The sequence below is a fragment of the Adiantum capillus-veneris genome, chromosome 18, assembly GCF_014529385.1.
Source record: "Adiantum capillus-veneris isolate H3 chromosome 18, ASM1452938v2, whole genome shotgun sequence".
NCBI lineage: Eukaryota > Viridiplantae > Streptophyta > Polypodiopsida > Polypodiales > Pteridaceae > Adiantum > Adiantum capillus-veneris.
In genome coordinates this window covers 153569253-153586338 of record NC_140948.1, presented here as the reverse complement: position 1 = coordinate 153586338, position 17086 = coordinate 153569253, and the positions used below count along the sequence as shown (strand labels likewise).

Below are 17086 nucleotides of genomic sequence, written 5' to 3'. Positions count from 1 at the left end.
AAATTATAGAGCTTGACTAGCAATCTCATCATTATATTTTTTGCATATGTCAATGTCTTGCATGCGAAATTCCCTGGGCCTTCAAAAAGAAAAAAAAAATTGATCACATTGGATAAAAGCCCTTGATCCACAATCATTTTTAAAAGCAGCTCAAACCTACTTACATGTGCCCGTGTTAAGCATATCTTACATTCTTCTTTGAAAAGTGCATCACATTTGTGATGCATGCAGACCAAAGCATTGCAATGCACATCCCTAATTAAAAATCTAGTCCCTTTTCTTTGGACCATTTGAATGTTTTGCATGTTGTTGCATGCCAACATTATAGACAAGAATCTTGTCGAGCACATTATATGCTTTCATCAATACAACACACTTTGCATACATGTCAAACAAGCATGATAGTATATACCAAGAGCGTGTGACTAACAATTTGATCATGACTTTGTTTGCCCATGTGCAAAATGTTACATGCCTTGAACATGAAAAAATAGGTGTTCACGTCTGGAGAGAGGCCCTTGCTTTGGAGCGGATGAAAACAACTCAGGCCTTAGTCTTGGCCACCTCATACATACCCTGCACTAAGTGCAACTTCAAGAGATAGCATCTCGGGCATGAAGTTTGTCAACCACTTATGTTGATTTGGCAAATATACCACATACTGCTGTGTTTTCTTTTGATAGTTCAAGCATCGACTCCTATTGGCTGGGTGGGAGCAGTGACCAAATTTGAAATCCTCTCAATATTTTGGTGTGTCAAATAGACATAGTATCATGCGGAGTGAGTGCCTCTTTTTATCTCAGGGGGTGCACTATGTAATCATGTTAATGTATAACGCAATTTAAAACCCCTCCTTACATGCCATATTTTGGTTCGAAAGGAGGGGTTTTAAAATGTAAAACATTTAGGCAATTTAACATAGATACATTAAAATAACGGATTTTAATTTTCAATTTTGAAAAATTTCCTATAATAAGGGGTCATTTTATTCATTTAGACATGTTAGCGCACAAGGATGTTTGCAACTAAATGTAGTATCGATTAGGGAACCGGGAGTATCACGACACAGAAACCAACACTCAACCCTACCCTCAAGCAGTAGCCCCTGAGATATCGCCTCCAGGGGAATCACAGAATAAAACATTGCAGATCCAAGCAGTTAAAGGATTTTTACATGTAGCATAAACCTCTAAAATTTCAACTTCCATGCCTAAAATGGAAAATGTGGCACCCAAGAATCAGTGTGTTTTGACAAGGGGAAAATACAAATGGGTCCCTAAAAATTCGTTAACAACCACCTTCGATGCTCAATCTGGTTCAAAATAGAAGCCTTGTAAGAGATGCCCCACTCACCCTAAGAAATGTAAGAAAACGTTACGTTGGATTCCTAAACGACTATTAGAAGCCCAAGGCTACAAATAGACCCATGTGAGTAGGATCAAATCTGGGTGCCTAAACATAAATTGTGTTCTTCCCTGTCACCTATAGACACATGTGAGCCAGATCTTGTAACTATGGAGCCTATTAAAGACCCGGGGGATTCACCATGGAAAACTTACCGCACCACGTAGTACAGGAGAGGGGGCTTTTTTAACAAGTTATATACGCGTATAAGTTAGGGGTAGGCCCCAAAAATTTTATCTCCCAAGATTAAAAATAAGGAAGGGGGGTATCATATTTATTTGGGGGGGGGCCTTGACCTGGGTTGATTACTTGTAACGATTGGTCACCGGTGTGCACTAGAACTCGGATGAATTTTGGGGAAGCTTTTTATCAGGTCACACATCAAATTTGCATCAAAGCGGTCATAGATGAGGGATGATTTGGATCAGGTGAAGCTTTTTATCAGGTCACACATCAAATTTTGCATCAAAGCGGTCATAGATGAGGGATGATTTGGAGCAGGTCAAGGGTTGATTTACACCACCTTTGGATGGGTCATAATTGGATGAATAGCCACAGTGCAGGCTGATCGGGCACATAGTTTGAAAATGAAACTAAGACACATTCAGGGTACACCTCGCTATCAATAGAAGTGGCTTGTTCGTACATTGCCGGTCACTATGCTACACACTCTTTGACTATTTTTACTCAGTTAGATCATGTGAGACCTAAATTTTATATGTAAGATAGGGGTATGATAGTTTTATTCATTGATTGTCATATAAGCGTAGAAAGGGGGGCCATATTCCCTAATATGAGTCGTATATAGGGGTTTTATCAAAGTTGTCCGCTCGCAAGTGGCATCCTGTTTTGGATATAGAGTGAATCCCCCAGGATTAAAGACCGCAAGAAGGGAAAGATCACGGAATACTACACACTTGTTCTAGAGCTAGTTTGAGTACCAAAACCAAAACGATTTGTATCACTTAGCTTAGGAATAGGGAAGTCAAATGAAGCTTCATGTAATTCATCCACAGAAAAACACATTTCTACACAACCTCCACCTACAATTGTAAATATCCAAAAAAATAAGAAAGAATTTGCACCTCCAATTGTAAGTTCACCACCTAAAGCAACGTTGCAAGTAAGATCATGGGAGAGTACCATACCACCCTTGCAACTTGATAAAGCGCCTAGAGTGGCAAAAAACAATTGGTCAAAGTCTTTACCCACTACAACTTCGAACAAGTGGTGTCAAAAGGTGATGACATATTTCCAAAAAGTATGATCTACTCAAGGAAGGGGGGAATCCTCACTCACGTAAGTATTTTGGATTCCTATCCTGTCACACCACAAGTTGACATGAGCCATAGCTCACTTGAGATTTCCATTGACCATGTTGTTGACTTAGAGATAGACAAGATTTAGTCATTGAGGGATCTTGAGCTACACAGTCACAAGCTAATGTCATCTCTAGACCCATTAGTTTCCCTACAAATACCACCATCCACATGGAGCTAGGTGCTAGCCAGTATATAACCATTAGAGAGAGAGAGCTAGGAAATTGTATGTTTTATTTTTTGGAGAGAGTTCTCTTATCCCTCCTAGTTGCACTAGACCCTTGACTTGTGGAGATTGATTATGGTGCACTAGGTGCATGCACATATACTAGATGCACATTTTTCCCTTTGGGTTTTTTCCCTCTAGGCATCCAGGTATGAGACCTTAGTTTAGGATTTCTTTTTATTTCATATAGGTAATACAACTTTCATTGCTATGCTGACACAACTTGCTAGGTGGTATTGTTTTGTTTATGATTTTGCAGCATAGATGGACTTCAGCTCATGCAGCATGGATAGATCGAACTCCAGCATTAGTTGATTATATCCACAGCTATTGAGGAGATGCATCACATACCTCTAGGTGCACTACTTTCCATGATTCATGCTTGTGGATATTTCTATTTGTTGCTTGTGGTTTTCCATGGTTTGATTGAGTGCATTTAGTTATGTTTGTTACCTGCCATTATAGATGTATAAATTTGTTTTCTCTTAGGTTGATTTAACTAGAGTTTAGTCTTATAGATGAGCGAGGCCGTGACTTTAGGTTAGTACATTGACCACTAGTCCTAGTTGGTAAAATTATCATAGTGTTTGAGACCTTAGGAGTTTTTTAGGCATAGAGAAGCTTGCTTACTTAAACAACAAAAGACACCAGTGAGAATACAAAGGAAATGGAAGCAAAAAACAAAAGATCCACAAATGTAAAATCTTAAGCTGGAAGAAAAATCCCGGCTTGATTTGGTACTTCACTCACATGCATTGTTTATGGTACTAGAGCCCTAGAGGTTCCCAGTGTGGACGCTTTTCTTTGAGAAGCAAAAAGGCCCGAGAATACACAAGAGAGAGGAAGAGAAAGTGAGAATTTTTTGAACCAACCAACTGGCTAATGAGTTAGTGATTATACAATGGGGGCAAGGTGGTGCTTATATACTAGCCTTGAAAATTTCCCTACCTAGACTTTGACAAATAAGTAAAATAAATACCCAAAGCCAAAATAAATATTGGGATCACAATCGGCTATTCAATTGAGATGTTATAACTTTAACACCCTCTCTGAAGTTCATAGTGAACATATGTAAGAAGATCAAGTCAATGAAGAAGTTACCATGGACACCCCAGTAGTAGCTCCCTACTAGATATCAGTCATGCTACCACTAGGATTTTACCTTAGAAGAATGCCATTTTGAGCACTAGTGCCTCATTGAAAATTGAATTATAGACCAAAACAATGTCAAAGAAACTCCATTCGTAAACAATGAACACATCACGTCCAAACATTCCTAAACAATGAACTTTGAAATACATCTTGCCCATAATCCAGTCAAAGACAATTTATTGGCCTTGAACTCTGACCCATGGATTCAAACACCGATAACTTGAACACCAACACATGGGCCCAAGTCATCCTTGGCTAAATCTAGTTGTTGCAATGACCACCTAATAGAAATCTGGCATCATGGCCATTGTGGCCACCACCACCACGTGTGCCATGCTGATCTCCTCTCTCAAATCTTTGTCACCATTATCTCTGTACAACTTGCCTTTTCCTTTTTCCTTTTGTCAGTTCCTACTTTTGCCTTTGGCTTTGCATTCCCGAGACAAACAAAGCATCTGGTTGTTGCAACGACCACCTAATAGAAATCTAGTTGTTGCAACGACCACCTAATAGAAAGCTGGCATCATGGCCATTGTGGCCACCACCACCACGTGTGCCATGCTGATCTCCTCTCTCAAATCTTTGTCACCATTATCTCTGTACAACTTGCCTTTTCCTTTTTCCTTTTGTCAGTTCCTAATTTTGCCTTTGGCTTTGCATTCCCGAGACAAACAAAGCATCTTGTCACATTTATAGCAACGACTCTCGAAGCTTGTGGGTATTGAGTCAGTTAACTGAGCACTAGTACTATCATCCTTGTCGAGCTTTCCTTTGCCTTGTCCTCTAGAAAACTTGTTCATTTGCCTTTGGCTTCACATTCCCAAGCCAAAAAATTTGATGGTTTCCTTCATAACTTTTGTCATGCATAGCTACTGACTTAGTGCTGGCCGATCCACTTTCCATAGCCATTTGTTGGTGTTGGTCATTGTTATTGCTCACGCTTGAGCAAGGGGGGCATCTCGCAGATACAAGGTCTAGAAAAAATTTTGTCTTCTTCCTCGCAATTCAAAGGCTTTAAAAATTCCCCAAGCGACCCACAAAAAATGATCTCTAAGGCCGATTTGAAAAAAAACACCTTGACACTAGAGCTCCAGATTTTTTAGGTAATAGTCGATCCATTGTTCACGACACCTCTTTCATAAGTAGAGTGCACTCAACCATGCTAGGCCCACTAGAGTCGGCATTTAAAAACACTAAGGGAGGGGCAAGCAAGGGGCGCTGCCTCTAGGAGTGTCTTGGAACATTTGCGGCTCGCCAGTGAGGAAAATGACACTGTGGCGGCAGGGCGTCTCAAAACGTAGCCAATTGGGAGGGAGGGGGGGGGGGACACAATCATCACCAAGGAGCACAAAGGGAAAGCATCTCAAAACTTAGCCAGTACGAGGGGGAGGGGCTGCACTCATGGACAAGGAACACAAAGGGCAAGCATATCAAAACACAGGGGGGGCTCCCCTTCTAGCATTGTCGATCTCTGCTCAAGGCATTTCAAAATGCAACTAAATGCGCACTCCAGTCTTTGTGGAGTTTGTATGGAAGGATTTTGCATGGTTGGCCTAAGTTCTCTATATATGTAACAAGGATTTTAATCAAATATAGCACTGCTTTTTATTTTGTGAGTTGACTTCTACTCTCTTTCTTGTTGCCTTCACTTTCTTTGCATGCCCTATAGCCATGGTTCCCCTCCATCTCCATCCACCATAGCCTCAATCTCAACAAGTGGTATCAGAGCCCATGTCATAGACATGGAGATCGTGCAGGAAGATCTGTGTGGGACTGGCTGTCTATAAGGGGTTGCCTTGAAGAAAGCCACAGGAACAACCTCCTGTGAAGAAGGAAGAGCACCGCTTGACGTGCTTAGAGCTGTTCCAAACCACCCTCAAAGTGTTCGCCTTGGTGTGTTGGTGAGCTCTCAACCCATCACTAATCCCGAATTTGGCTTTCATTGTCAATTACAAACATAAGAAGCTATTTGCAGTAGATTGGCAAGCCTTGGCTCAAAATTTAAGAGCCACAATTCGAAAGGCCCCAAATGTATCCTATAAATGATTGCATGTTTTTTGCTAACAATGGTGTGGAAGAGCCAATTGTGTACAGCAACTCTCTTCATCATCAAGCTCTTTTGTAGATTCAAATATGGCATCAAAGATCAACAAGTTTAATAGGCCGGCAATTGAGGTGACGATTTGAAGTATCTCTAAACCCCAACAAAGGTTTGGCCCTCTTTTCATACTAGAGGTGGTACTCATACGACTTCTAGTATGTGCTACGATGAAAGGGAATTTGTGTGAAGGATGTTAATTGGGTACAACTAAAAGAGAGCCTTAAAGATTGGGGAGCAGTTTGTCACATACACTCAAATTGGATACTATAATGGTTTTACTAAGCATTCCATGATTCAAGGCAGTGACCCAAAAATAGCACAATAAAGTTTGGATTGGTCTCATTCAACTCATTCTTTAATTGCTTTTTAGTCTAATTGTCCTAGCCAAAAGTCATGTTTCTTAATTTCTTTATGTTGTCATAAGTCTATTATGGTTTTGTATGTTGTCATTTACCATGATGCCAAGAACTTTGTCGGGTTATAGACACTACCACACATTAGTGGTTTATGTTTGATTTTGAGTTCTTGTTGTCTCACTCTAATTGTTGTTCGAAGGAAGCTCAAACACACACACACACACACCCGTGTTGTTGTCGGGCGGGGGGGGGGGTTCTGCTCATAGTTTAAGGTGATTGAACTCTATCATGGTCTGTATAAGTCCATTGTCAGTGGTTTGGGCTTGAGGGGGGAATTGTTGGGTTCAAGCCTTGTACGTTCTAATCCCATGGGAACACCACTAGTTTTAGGTAAATGCGGATTCCAGTCTTTGTGAAGTTTTCATGACAGTTTTTTGCATGGTTGGCCTAAGTTCTCTATATATATAACAATGATTTTAATCAAATATAGCGTCGCTTTTTATTTTATGAGTTGACTTCTAGTCTCTCTCTCTCTCTGTCTCTCTCTCTCTCTCTCTCTCTCTCTCTCTCTCTCTAACATTGCCTTCACTTTCTTTGCACGCCCTAAAGCCATGGTTCCCCTTTGGCTCCATCCACATATAGCCTCGATCTCAACAACATGGGATGTTCATCCAAGTTTAGCAACTTGTATTTGGCCATGTAGACATGTTGAACTTTTGCTAACCAACCATGGTCGATCACTTTAAAAGCAAGAGCACGACCTTTCCAATTATTTCTCAGTTCACATTGCTTGGTTCTTTTCACTCTGTGTGCACCCTTGCATGAAGGGCGCATTGTTATCTAGTGATTCACATGGAAAGACATAGGTTGCCAAACTTCCATCCTCTCTGGTGCTATGAAAATCACAAGATGTTATGCTATGAGAAGGGCGACGTGAAGAAGAGGACTCCATGGAAACTTAGAGATAAGAGACACTGGGAAGGGGCTATGAAAGAGGTTTGAGGGCCTTGATTTGAGGTTGTGGATCTCAAGCTATAGCATTAAGGCTGTAAGAACTCAGACTACTAGCAGTAAGAGCCACCTCCATATCCCCCATGGTTGTGATGTGACATGCCCTTTAGCGTTGCAAGTTGGGCCAAAATATACTTTTTTGCCTCCTTGAGAATTTCCTCCACCCTACCTTAACCAATGCAAAACATTGCCATCTCCACCTCCACATCTAACATTTGAGTTGTGTTGCCTACTTCTCCATCTTGCCCATCATCGTCCTCCACCGTGAACTTCAATGTTGAAGGTTGGGCTCTGCTCTATGGCCTACTAAAGCATTCCCTCCACCCTTTGATGAGCCTCCTACTCTTGACACCCTAGTACGTAGTCTCTCTATTTGATCTACAAGTTCGAAAGGAAGGACCAAAATGTGTGCATGAAGGCATAGTAGCTGGTGCACATGAGCAATGGGTGGGGAGAATTGCAGGTCAATAGGCACCATGTGGCAAGGATCGACTATGTCAGAGATGTGTTGTATGCCATTTACAAGCCACAATTCAATGGGGTGAACAAACTGGTGTTATTGTATTGGGATGACCACAAGGAGAAGGTGTTTAGGGGATGGGGTGCCAAGAAATTCGAGTCTGGTGCGGCAAGCTATTGTTGGACAAGAAACACCTGCTGCTTTTCAAAGGTATGTTGAGGTTGATGGGGTGGCACAAGGATGTGTTCCTATTATTGGTGAAGGGGTAGGGACCTTGGGCAAGGGCTGTTGCAATAATTGGCTGAGTTCTAAGATATTTTCGTAAATCCAAGTTGTTATCGTGCGAGGGTTGTGTCGCAAACCGGCGGCCAAAGTTAAAAGTCAAACTCTTAAGGGTGTGGCATCTCATAGATCAATATACCATGTGGCGTCAAAGAGCGTGATCATCTCTTGATTGACACTCCCTTATTTCAACTCTCTCTCTCTCTCTCTCTCTCTCTCTCTCTCTCTCTCTCTCTCTCTCTCTCTCTCTCTCTCTCTCTCTCTCTCTCTCTCTCTCTCTCTCGTGCACACGGAAGCTTTTGAACAAGCGTGTCATCTGTGAGACATTGGCTACTGATAAGGATTTGTTTTTGCCCCAGTGCCTCTCTTCGCTGACATTTGTTGTGAGATGAGGCCCCTCCTCTTCTCTCACTTCCTCTTCATCATGGAGGGCAACTTCCATGCCATCATGGATCAACCCTCCTACATTAGATTATGCACCATCCCTTCTTCATCATGTTGTGCTTTGTGCTACCAGAATATGCCCTTGGCATTGGGGGGGGGGGGGGGGGGGAAGAGAGAGAGAGAGAGAGAGAGAGAGAGAGGGAGAGAGAGGTGGGTAACTACTATACAATATAGCAAAAGTTCATTACTTTGGGTCCAAAATTTAATGTTTAGCTATCAAAAACACCCAAATATAGCAGTTTCACCCAAAGGACCAAGACATTTATCCGTTCTCCACCAAAATAGGACCATAAAAGCTCAAGGTAGCTGTGATAATTAAGAACACCATACTTTTGTATACGTATTAAATTCCTATTGAGCTATTCCTTAATCGTTAGATTAACAAATCGTCAGACTAATGTTTAGCTATCGAAAACACCCAAATATAGGGGTTTTAGACAAAGGACCAAGACACTTAGCCGTTCTCCACTAAATTAGGACCATAAAAGCTCAAGGTAGAGGTGACAGGAACCCCATACTTTGTATACGTGTCAAATGCCTAATGGGCTATTCCTTAATCGTTAGATTAACAAATAGCCATTTGCTAGCCAACTTTTGGCCCTAATGGGTAACTCTGCCAAGTAACTCCTAGAAGTCACTTCTATGTAGACTACCTCCAACGACAGGTTCCCACTACCTACAGAAGCACACGTGTGCACGCGTGCACACACACACACACACACACACACACTTGTTCTTGATTCTTGTTCACTAACTCAAGATAAATATTAAGAAGTCCACAATGCACAAAAGAAAGTACAACATAAGGGGAAACTAGTACAACGGTTTAGTGTGAAACATTATTCAATGAGCTGGATGCATAAGCATGCCATCACTCTGATATGTAGACCAAGTCAAGGTAGTCCAACTGTAGTACCACTGGCAAAGATATGCGCATTTGGCTTATTAGTGATTATGACTACAATTGATAGTCATGTAGGACATGTTGAGCTTGACATCTGAACATGGTGGAGCCAGCCCAACCCTTAAGGTGGAGTCATCTTGGTCAGATAAGGTTGGTCAAACCACGTGGAAACCATCCCTAATGGCTATAACATGTCTTCCGAGTAGTCAAGAGGTGTTGAACCCACCACCTTCGAAGTCATAGGATATGCCTCTTCCAACTGAGCTAGCACTTGTTGACGATTATAAACCTTTTTGCGGTAGCCAGTTCCGGTTGTGGTTGCGCACAAGGGCATAACGTTGATGTGATGTGAACAAGTGCTAATGGGAGAATCGCTAGAGAATGTGAGTGCGAAGCCTAGTGGGGGTTTGTAGGGCCGAGTTTTGTAGTGGACAGGAGTCAAATTTAGTCACTTTGCCACTTTAGCATAAACGGATCAAAAAAGAAAAGAGAGAGAGAGAGAGAGAGAGAGAGAGAGAGAGAAGGAGCCTTGGCTCTTGAGGCTTGACCTGCAACTGCAAGAGGCCCGGTATCCTCAGACTCGAATGCATGCACAAAAAGTATTGTTTTCTTCTCTGCTCGCGGCGCCTCTCCTTCCTTCTGCACCTTGTTCTCTGCACCCTTTGTCCACGCCCACCCACCCTCCAGCTTTCTATATAGAAAGACATCAGCACAGCACACAATTCTCACACCACTCTCTTCTTCCATCCATTCGGAACTCGTCTGCTGCACGCGACAACGACGTCGTATTTCGCTGACACCCACGCCCATTTCTGCTTCCCTGTCTTCCTTCCAAGCTCTCTTCTGCCAGTGTGCCTGCCCCACGCGTGTACTTCTATCGCTGCTGCTCATGCCTTTTTGTTGTCATCCTCGGACCCCATCCCAGTTCCCATTTTCCATTCCTGGCTAGCTTGCCTGAGCTTCTCTTCTGCGCGTGCGGGCCTTCGCTAGCCGACCGTTCTACTTTCCCCCTCTCTTATTATCTGCTGCATGTGTGTGTGTGTACTTGCCTTGTGCAATCGGCAGCATTTACTTTGAACTTCAAACTGTTGATCATCCATGTGTATCCGTGCGTGCGTACTAATTGCCTTGCCCGCCTAAAAATCCTTAATCACGATTCAGTCGAAGTTGTTTGCCCTGCCAAATCCCCATCGACCGGATTTCCCCAAGCTCCATATAAGCTGCCATCGGCGCAATATACCATGAAGACGAGCAGAAACTGCCCTCAGCATGATTTGGGCAGCGACGCACCAGTATTTTCTCGAATAAGTGCATCACACCCCTTACTAAACATAGAGGAGGGCTCTCCTATGTGCTTGCCCCTCCTGTCGATGTCGTCGTACAATCTGCCTGATACACCGCAAGAGCCCATGGAATTCTTGTCACGGTCGTGGAGCATCTCAGCCTTGGAGGTGGCCAAGGCTCTTAACCCCATGGATGCCTACAAGAGATATGAGGATGGCAAGCACCATATTTCAGTGGACGAGCCTCCTCTTGTCTCAGCACCATTCGCATTTCCGTCGGCTATGACCGCACAATTTGTCATGGACAGGATACTGTCACATTCCGTAAGTTTGCATTTTTTTGTATTGTACTCGTGTCGCCACGGTTTTGTTGTGATATAATTGCTTAAAGTGAGTAGCTTGGAGCTTGCAATTTGCTCCTTTGAAGGGTTTTCAATTCATTTTGTGATGGTTTTGTCTGATTTCTTTCGCAGGACATATCTCCTCTCACCTCAAGAAGAAATTCCTACAGCAGTGGTCCTCTCAGCTTCTTGGGGCCCGGCCCAGCAGTGGGGAGTCCTCCTATGTCGCCACCGCATGCCAACGATGTTAGTGTAAGAATCAAAGCCATAAACATTCTTCAGCTTTCCATCTTGCAGAAGATGCTTTAGTTGATTTGTTCTTCTCTTACATATTGGAAACAGACATGGCTTTTGTTGCAACAAAGTGGGCATCCAGACATCAGCCCCATAGGCTGCACCCATAACAACAAGGTAAGAAAGCTTGTGGACTCGTCAAAGTTGATGTTTGAGAAGACAGTCATACGGAAACAGCGTGCTACATTTTGCACTCTCTCATTATACTGGTCTTTGTGGCGTCTCTGACTTGGTGATATCTTGCTTCGATTTCTAGCACTTTTGTCGAAATTTCAGCGGAGTGAGAGCACCACTGCGAGCAATGTCCATGAAGAGATGGATAAAAGACATAAAAGAAAGAAAGAAGGAGGCGATGCGTGTGCACAATGCCCAGGTGCATGCCGCAATGTCTGTTGCAGGCCTTGCTGCATCGATAGCTGCAATTGCAACGTCGACCGCCGGGGTTTCAAGTGATGAGGCCCATAACAAGACAAGCATGGTGGTGGCCTCAGCAGCATCACTTGTAGCAGCTCAATGTGTGGACATAGCAGAAAGTATGGGAGCAGATCATGAGCAGATGTCATCGGTCGTAAGCTCAGCAGTTAGCGTCAGAACGCCTGGAGATGTTGTGACTCTCACAGCCGCCGCTGCGACAGGTATAGCTCCGGATGCCTTTAAGAGCGGAGCATCGTGTTTATGCAGTCCTTGTGTATCTATTTTAGAGCATGACATGAACATCTATTGAGGCGAAGCAAAGATACCATATCATATACACAAGTTGGCATTTGAGCATCAAAGCTAGGAATGTTTCATGAGGGTAGACAGTTTTTTGGTATCTTGCGCTCCTCTGCACTAAACTGTCTTTCTTACATGATGCAGCATTGCGAGCTGCGGCAACATTAAAGGCTAGAACTCTCAAGCACCACCACAGTCATGCCACAGTTATACCATATGAGAGAGGGAATAGTAGGATGTTGAATTTCAACAACGGAGAGTTTGTGATTGAGGATTGTGAAGTGGAGTTTGGTAACCACGACTTTCTGCGCAGAGGCAGCGAATTTCTGAAGCGAACAAGCAAGGGTGAGAACTTATAAGAATTACTCTGCTTCATTGTGCTTACGTGATGAAAATAAGATACGTTCAGACAAACATATGCAAGGGTGAGAACAAGCAAGGGTGAGAACTTATAAGAATTACTCTGCTTCATTGTGCTTACGTGATGAAAATAAGATACGTTCAGACAAACATATGCATGCGCGCGCGCGTGCACACACACAGATACACTCACTGCATTGAATTCAGCTTACATGCTTAATTGGCATTGGCAGGAGAATTGCATTGGAGATCAGTCTGTGTATACATCAACAAGCATTCCCAGGTAACTTGAGCTTGCTTTTGTGATTTTATTCTATAGTGTTGGGCATTCGATTAGCACTCTGCCTAATGCTATCATATCATCGGTGACAATGCAGGTGATTGTGAAGTCACAAAGCAAGTGTATGGGGATCACCAAGAGTAAAAAACGTAAGGAGTGATCATGAATGTTCATCTGCGTGCTTTTTTTATATGTTAGAGCTTCTTCATTGTATTGACTCTGCTCTTGGTAGTGTCTAAGATGGTTTTAACTCTTATCAGGTAATGTCCGAGATGTTGTCATGAACCTTCCTGCGTGGCCTGGGAGGGATGTTCCTGATGGTGTGGACGAAAGGCAGTACTTTGGCATTAAAACAGACCATGGAGTGATAGAGTTGGAATGCAAGAATAAAACCGAATATCGGTTATGGACCGAAGGCATTACGCACTTGCTTTCTTCGGCTCAACATCAACGGCCTCTGTGAAAAATGCATCAATGGCACACCGAACCGTGAACTAAAGAGTGTTCAACTTGAACAAAAGGTTCTTTTGTGAGCACCATTCTATTGTAGCTACAGGGCATTCAAATCTTGGACTGCCTTGTGTTTAACTTGAACAAAAGTTTGTTTCATGAGCTATCAGAGTAGCAGGAATGCAGCACTCTTTGTCAAATTAGGAAGGAGTGAAATTGTAGTTAACATTTAGACATGTATGTGGGAAGCAAGCACATCATCTTCTTTTAAATCGATCCGTATCTCGTTCAAGTTTGGATGAACTTATCAGAGAACTAGTGTGCCTACTTCGGCATTTATCAGAGCATACAAGCTACTACACACACACACACACACACACTCACACACACTCACACTAATGATCTAAAAGATGATGTTTTTCTCTAGTTAAACCTCACGCTAATTAAGATACATGGATTCAAAGGAATGCCTTGGTCTTACATATGTTCAAAAAACCAGTCAAAAGCCTTCCTTGACAAGCATAAATTGCTATCAAAACATGCCATGGAAATATTGGTCCTAATCAGAGTTCAAGAAGAATTATCTTCCCAACCGTAAACAACTCCGTTTCATGCTTTTACAAGGAGAAAGTTTTAGCAGTTTAAGATATTTTTTCACAGTTTTGCACTAATCGTCTCAAATTCAAGATATATTCTATAGCTTTGCACTAATTTTCTCAAATTTCAAGCAAAATCCTTAAATTACTGAATTTTCAATCGGCAGGTGCTAAATGTGCATGCCAAATCATACGTATGCTTGCTTTTTGAAGCTAACCCCATTAGGATACGTAGGAAGTAGAGTGTGTGAGTAAGGGGCGTAAATCAACTAAATGCCTAATTACTCATGGTGGCTAATATTATATATTTATATGTATATTGTACAAACCACAGGGTCACGCCCATTGTGTAACACGGTGAATGCTGAGAATCCAGTGTACTCTACGTTGGCGGAGTTGACGGGGTCACCTATCCTAAATCACGCACCAGTTCTCTACTCCTCACGTCACCTGCTAACTTGCACAGCCGACCTCCGGTCATCTTTCCTCATTTCGTTGCCCTCATATATGAGTCACCCGATTTCACCCCGTCAGGCTCACGGTTCTCCTCAAAGCCCACATTATGAGGATGCCTCGATGCATCCAGAGTTTTCCCAAGCTACTCCGATGGAACAGATGTTCCAAGCTGTGTCTAGCACGCTGGTTCAGATCAACCATACTAATCAGTCCCTCCTCAGTTATCTATCTACGAAAAGCTCACACACACATAAGCCTGACCCCAAAGTGCGTCCCAAAGCCTTTTCCGGCCTTCCAACAGAAGATGTTTTGACTTGGTTGGATAATTTCGGAGAATGTTGCTAGCTATCAACAATGGCAGGATACTCGCAAGGCGATGGAGGCTCGCACTCTACTCGAAGGCGTAGCTGCCACATGGTTTATCCAGCAAGATGATGCCATCAAAACAGATTGGGTAACTCTCAGGTCTTTATTGATTCAAAATTTTGCTAATCAAAATGTCACACAGACTGCTCTCCAGCAATTGAATACACTCAAGCAACAGCAATTGGAACCAGTAGCACAATTTGCAATTAAGCTAAATCAACTATTGCTGGGTGCTGATCCCACCATGTCTGAAGAAATGAAGTTGTTCTTCCTTTGGCCTCGCCTTCATCATGATTTGTCCCGTCGAGTTCGTGATCAAGGCCCAACTTCCTTTCATGCTGCAATCCATATTACACTTCGAATTGATAGCACAGCAAACGATGAGGAAAATAACATCTTGGTCGCACAACCAGTTCATCCACGGCAAGTGGCTGATCATCAGCCGACCCCCATGGACATCGACGTCCAAAACGCCCAAGTAGGTAATCGCCGTGACCTGCCAGTTCGAGATGCACAAGGCCGCCCAAAATGTTTCTACTGCAACAATTACGGGCATATTCGCAAGCACTGTCGACGACTGCGAGCGAATCATCAAGTACAAAATGCTCAAATACAATTAGCTGATGCAGCGACTTTAGCAGCACTTCCGGAAAACATCTGAGTGGGTGGCTGATGGAAGGGCACCCCCCACAGATTCAAGCTTCAGCGACTTCCGGACGCATGGTGTGTTCAATGCTGGTCCAGGTATATGACACACCTCATGAGGCACTTTTAGATTCAGGTAGCACCATATCCTCTATTAGCCAGAAATTGGTACAGCATCTAGGCATTCCCACAAGCACAACCACTCCTATATCTGTATTGTTTGGAGATAATATAGAAGTGTATCAATCTCACAGTATAGCCCATTGCACCTTTCATGTATCACACAAGACATTCACACATGATTTTTATGTATTGCCGTGTCAATTATTCCCTTTAACTCTCGGTCGTGATTGGTTCATCAAAACTCAGGCCCGTTTGCAATTTGATAGCCAGCACTTAGTCTTGCCCCAAACGCTTCCCATACCCATGATGTGTTCTTCACGAGGCCCCAACTTTGTCCAGACACAACACACATTAGTAGATACAGCTGCACGCACTCATAGCATTAGATCTCTGTTATACAAGTACCCTAGCCTCTTTCATAGACCAGAAAAGACCTCCATGATCAATCTCCTAGTCCATCACTCCATTTATACGGGAGATGCTTCCCCAGTCCGCGTGGCATCTCAACGGAGATCCCCATTGGAATAGCAAAGGATTAATGACGTTGTCCAAGACATGCTCAAAAAGGGAATCATTCAGTCGTCATGTAGTGATTGGGTTTTTGAGCCTCATTTAGTGAAGAAAGAGGATGGAACATTTAGGTTTTGCATCGATTTGCGCCCTTTAAACAAGGTAACAGTTCATGACCTCTACCCGTTATCTCGTATTGATGATCTTCTCGACTAGTTAGGCAAGTCTAGATATTTCACCTCCCTTGATTTAGCCTCTGGATACTGGCAGATTCCCCTTAATCCTCCCGATGCTCACAAAATAGTTTTCAGAACTCCTACAGGCTTGTATGAATTCACACGCATGCCTTTTGGCCTCTCAGATGCTGGTAGTTCATTCCAATGATGCTAACTCAATCTTCCACAACCTCGTTCTCAAGGGTGTGCTGCTCGTCTATTTGGATGATATCCTCATCCATACCCCAGCATGGGAGGAACATCTACAGGTCTTGGAAGAGGTTCTCAACAGAGTGCAGAAATTTCATTTGCAACTTCAGCTCCGCAAGTGCAAATGGGGCGCCTCCAAGCTTAAATTCTTGGGGTTTGTCATATCAGGTTTGAAGGTATTCAGATGGATCCCTCAAAAATCTTAGTCGTCCAAAATTATCCTCCGCCCACATCTGTCAAAACACTTCAAAGCTTTTTGGGCATGGAAATTTTTCCCTTAGATCTGTGCCATACCTCTCTGCAATCACTTACCCTCTTCGTCAACTGCTCAAAAAAAATTGCTACATATCGGTGGAGTCCGGCTTGCCAGCAGAGCTTTGACACTCTAAAGCAGGTAATCCAAGATGCTGCTCTACTGGCACACCCAAATTTTTAGCAGCCATTTAAGCTCCAGACGATTGCCTTCAACCAGGGTTTAGGTGTTGTGCTGCTGCAACAAGATGAGATGGGCAGATGGCACCCAATTTCCTTTGCTAGCTGCTCCTTATCTCATGCCGAAGCTAATTAGTCCACGACCAAAAAAG

General features: G+C 43.1%; 2 protein-coding genes across 2 annotated transcripts; both read left to right on the top strand.

Moving 5' to 3' along the window:
- The first annotated feature begins 10240 nt into the window (after positions 1-10240).
- Positions 10241-13545, top strand: LOC147436664 (VAN3-binding protein-like). The gene is made up of 8 exons (XM_086489487.1): positions 10241-11266; positions 11416-11535; positions 11626-11694; positions 11834-12212; positions 12436-12636; positions 12885-12934; positions 13029-13080; positions 13192-13545. The coding sequence occupies exons 1-8, from the start codon at positions 10901-10903 to the stop codon at positions 13392-13394; spliced, it is 1440 nt and encodes a 479-aa protein (XP_086345613.1). The 5' UTR covers positions 10241-10900; the 3' UTR covers positions 13395-13545.
- Positions 13546-13692: 147 nt separating this feature from the next.
- On the top strand, positions 13693-16137 carry LOC147436663 (uncharacterized). Its single transcript, XM_086489488.1, has one exon. The coding sequence runs from the start codon at positions 14810-14812 to the stop codon at positions 15458-15460; it is 651 nt and encodes a 216-aa protein (XP_086345614.1). The 5' UTR covers positions 13693-14809; the 3' UTR covers positions 15461-16137.
- The last annotated feature ends 949 nt before the right edge of the window (positions 16138-17086 follow it).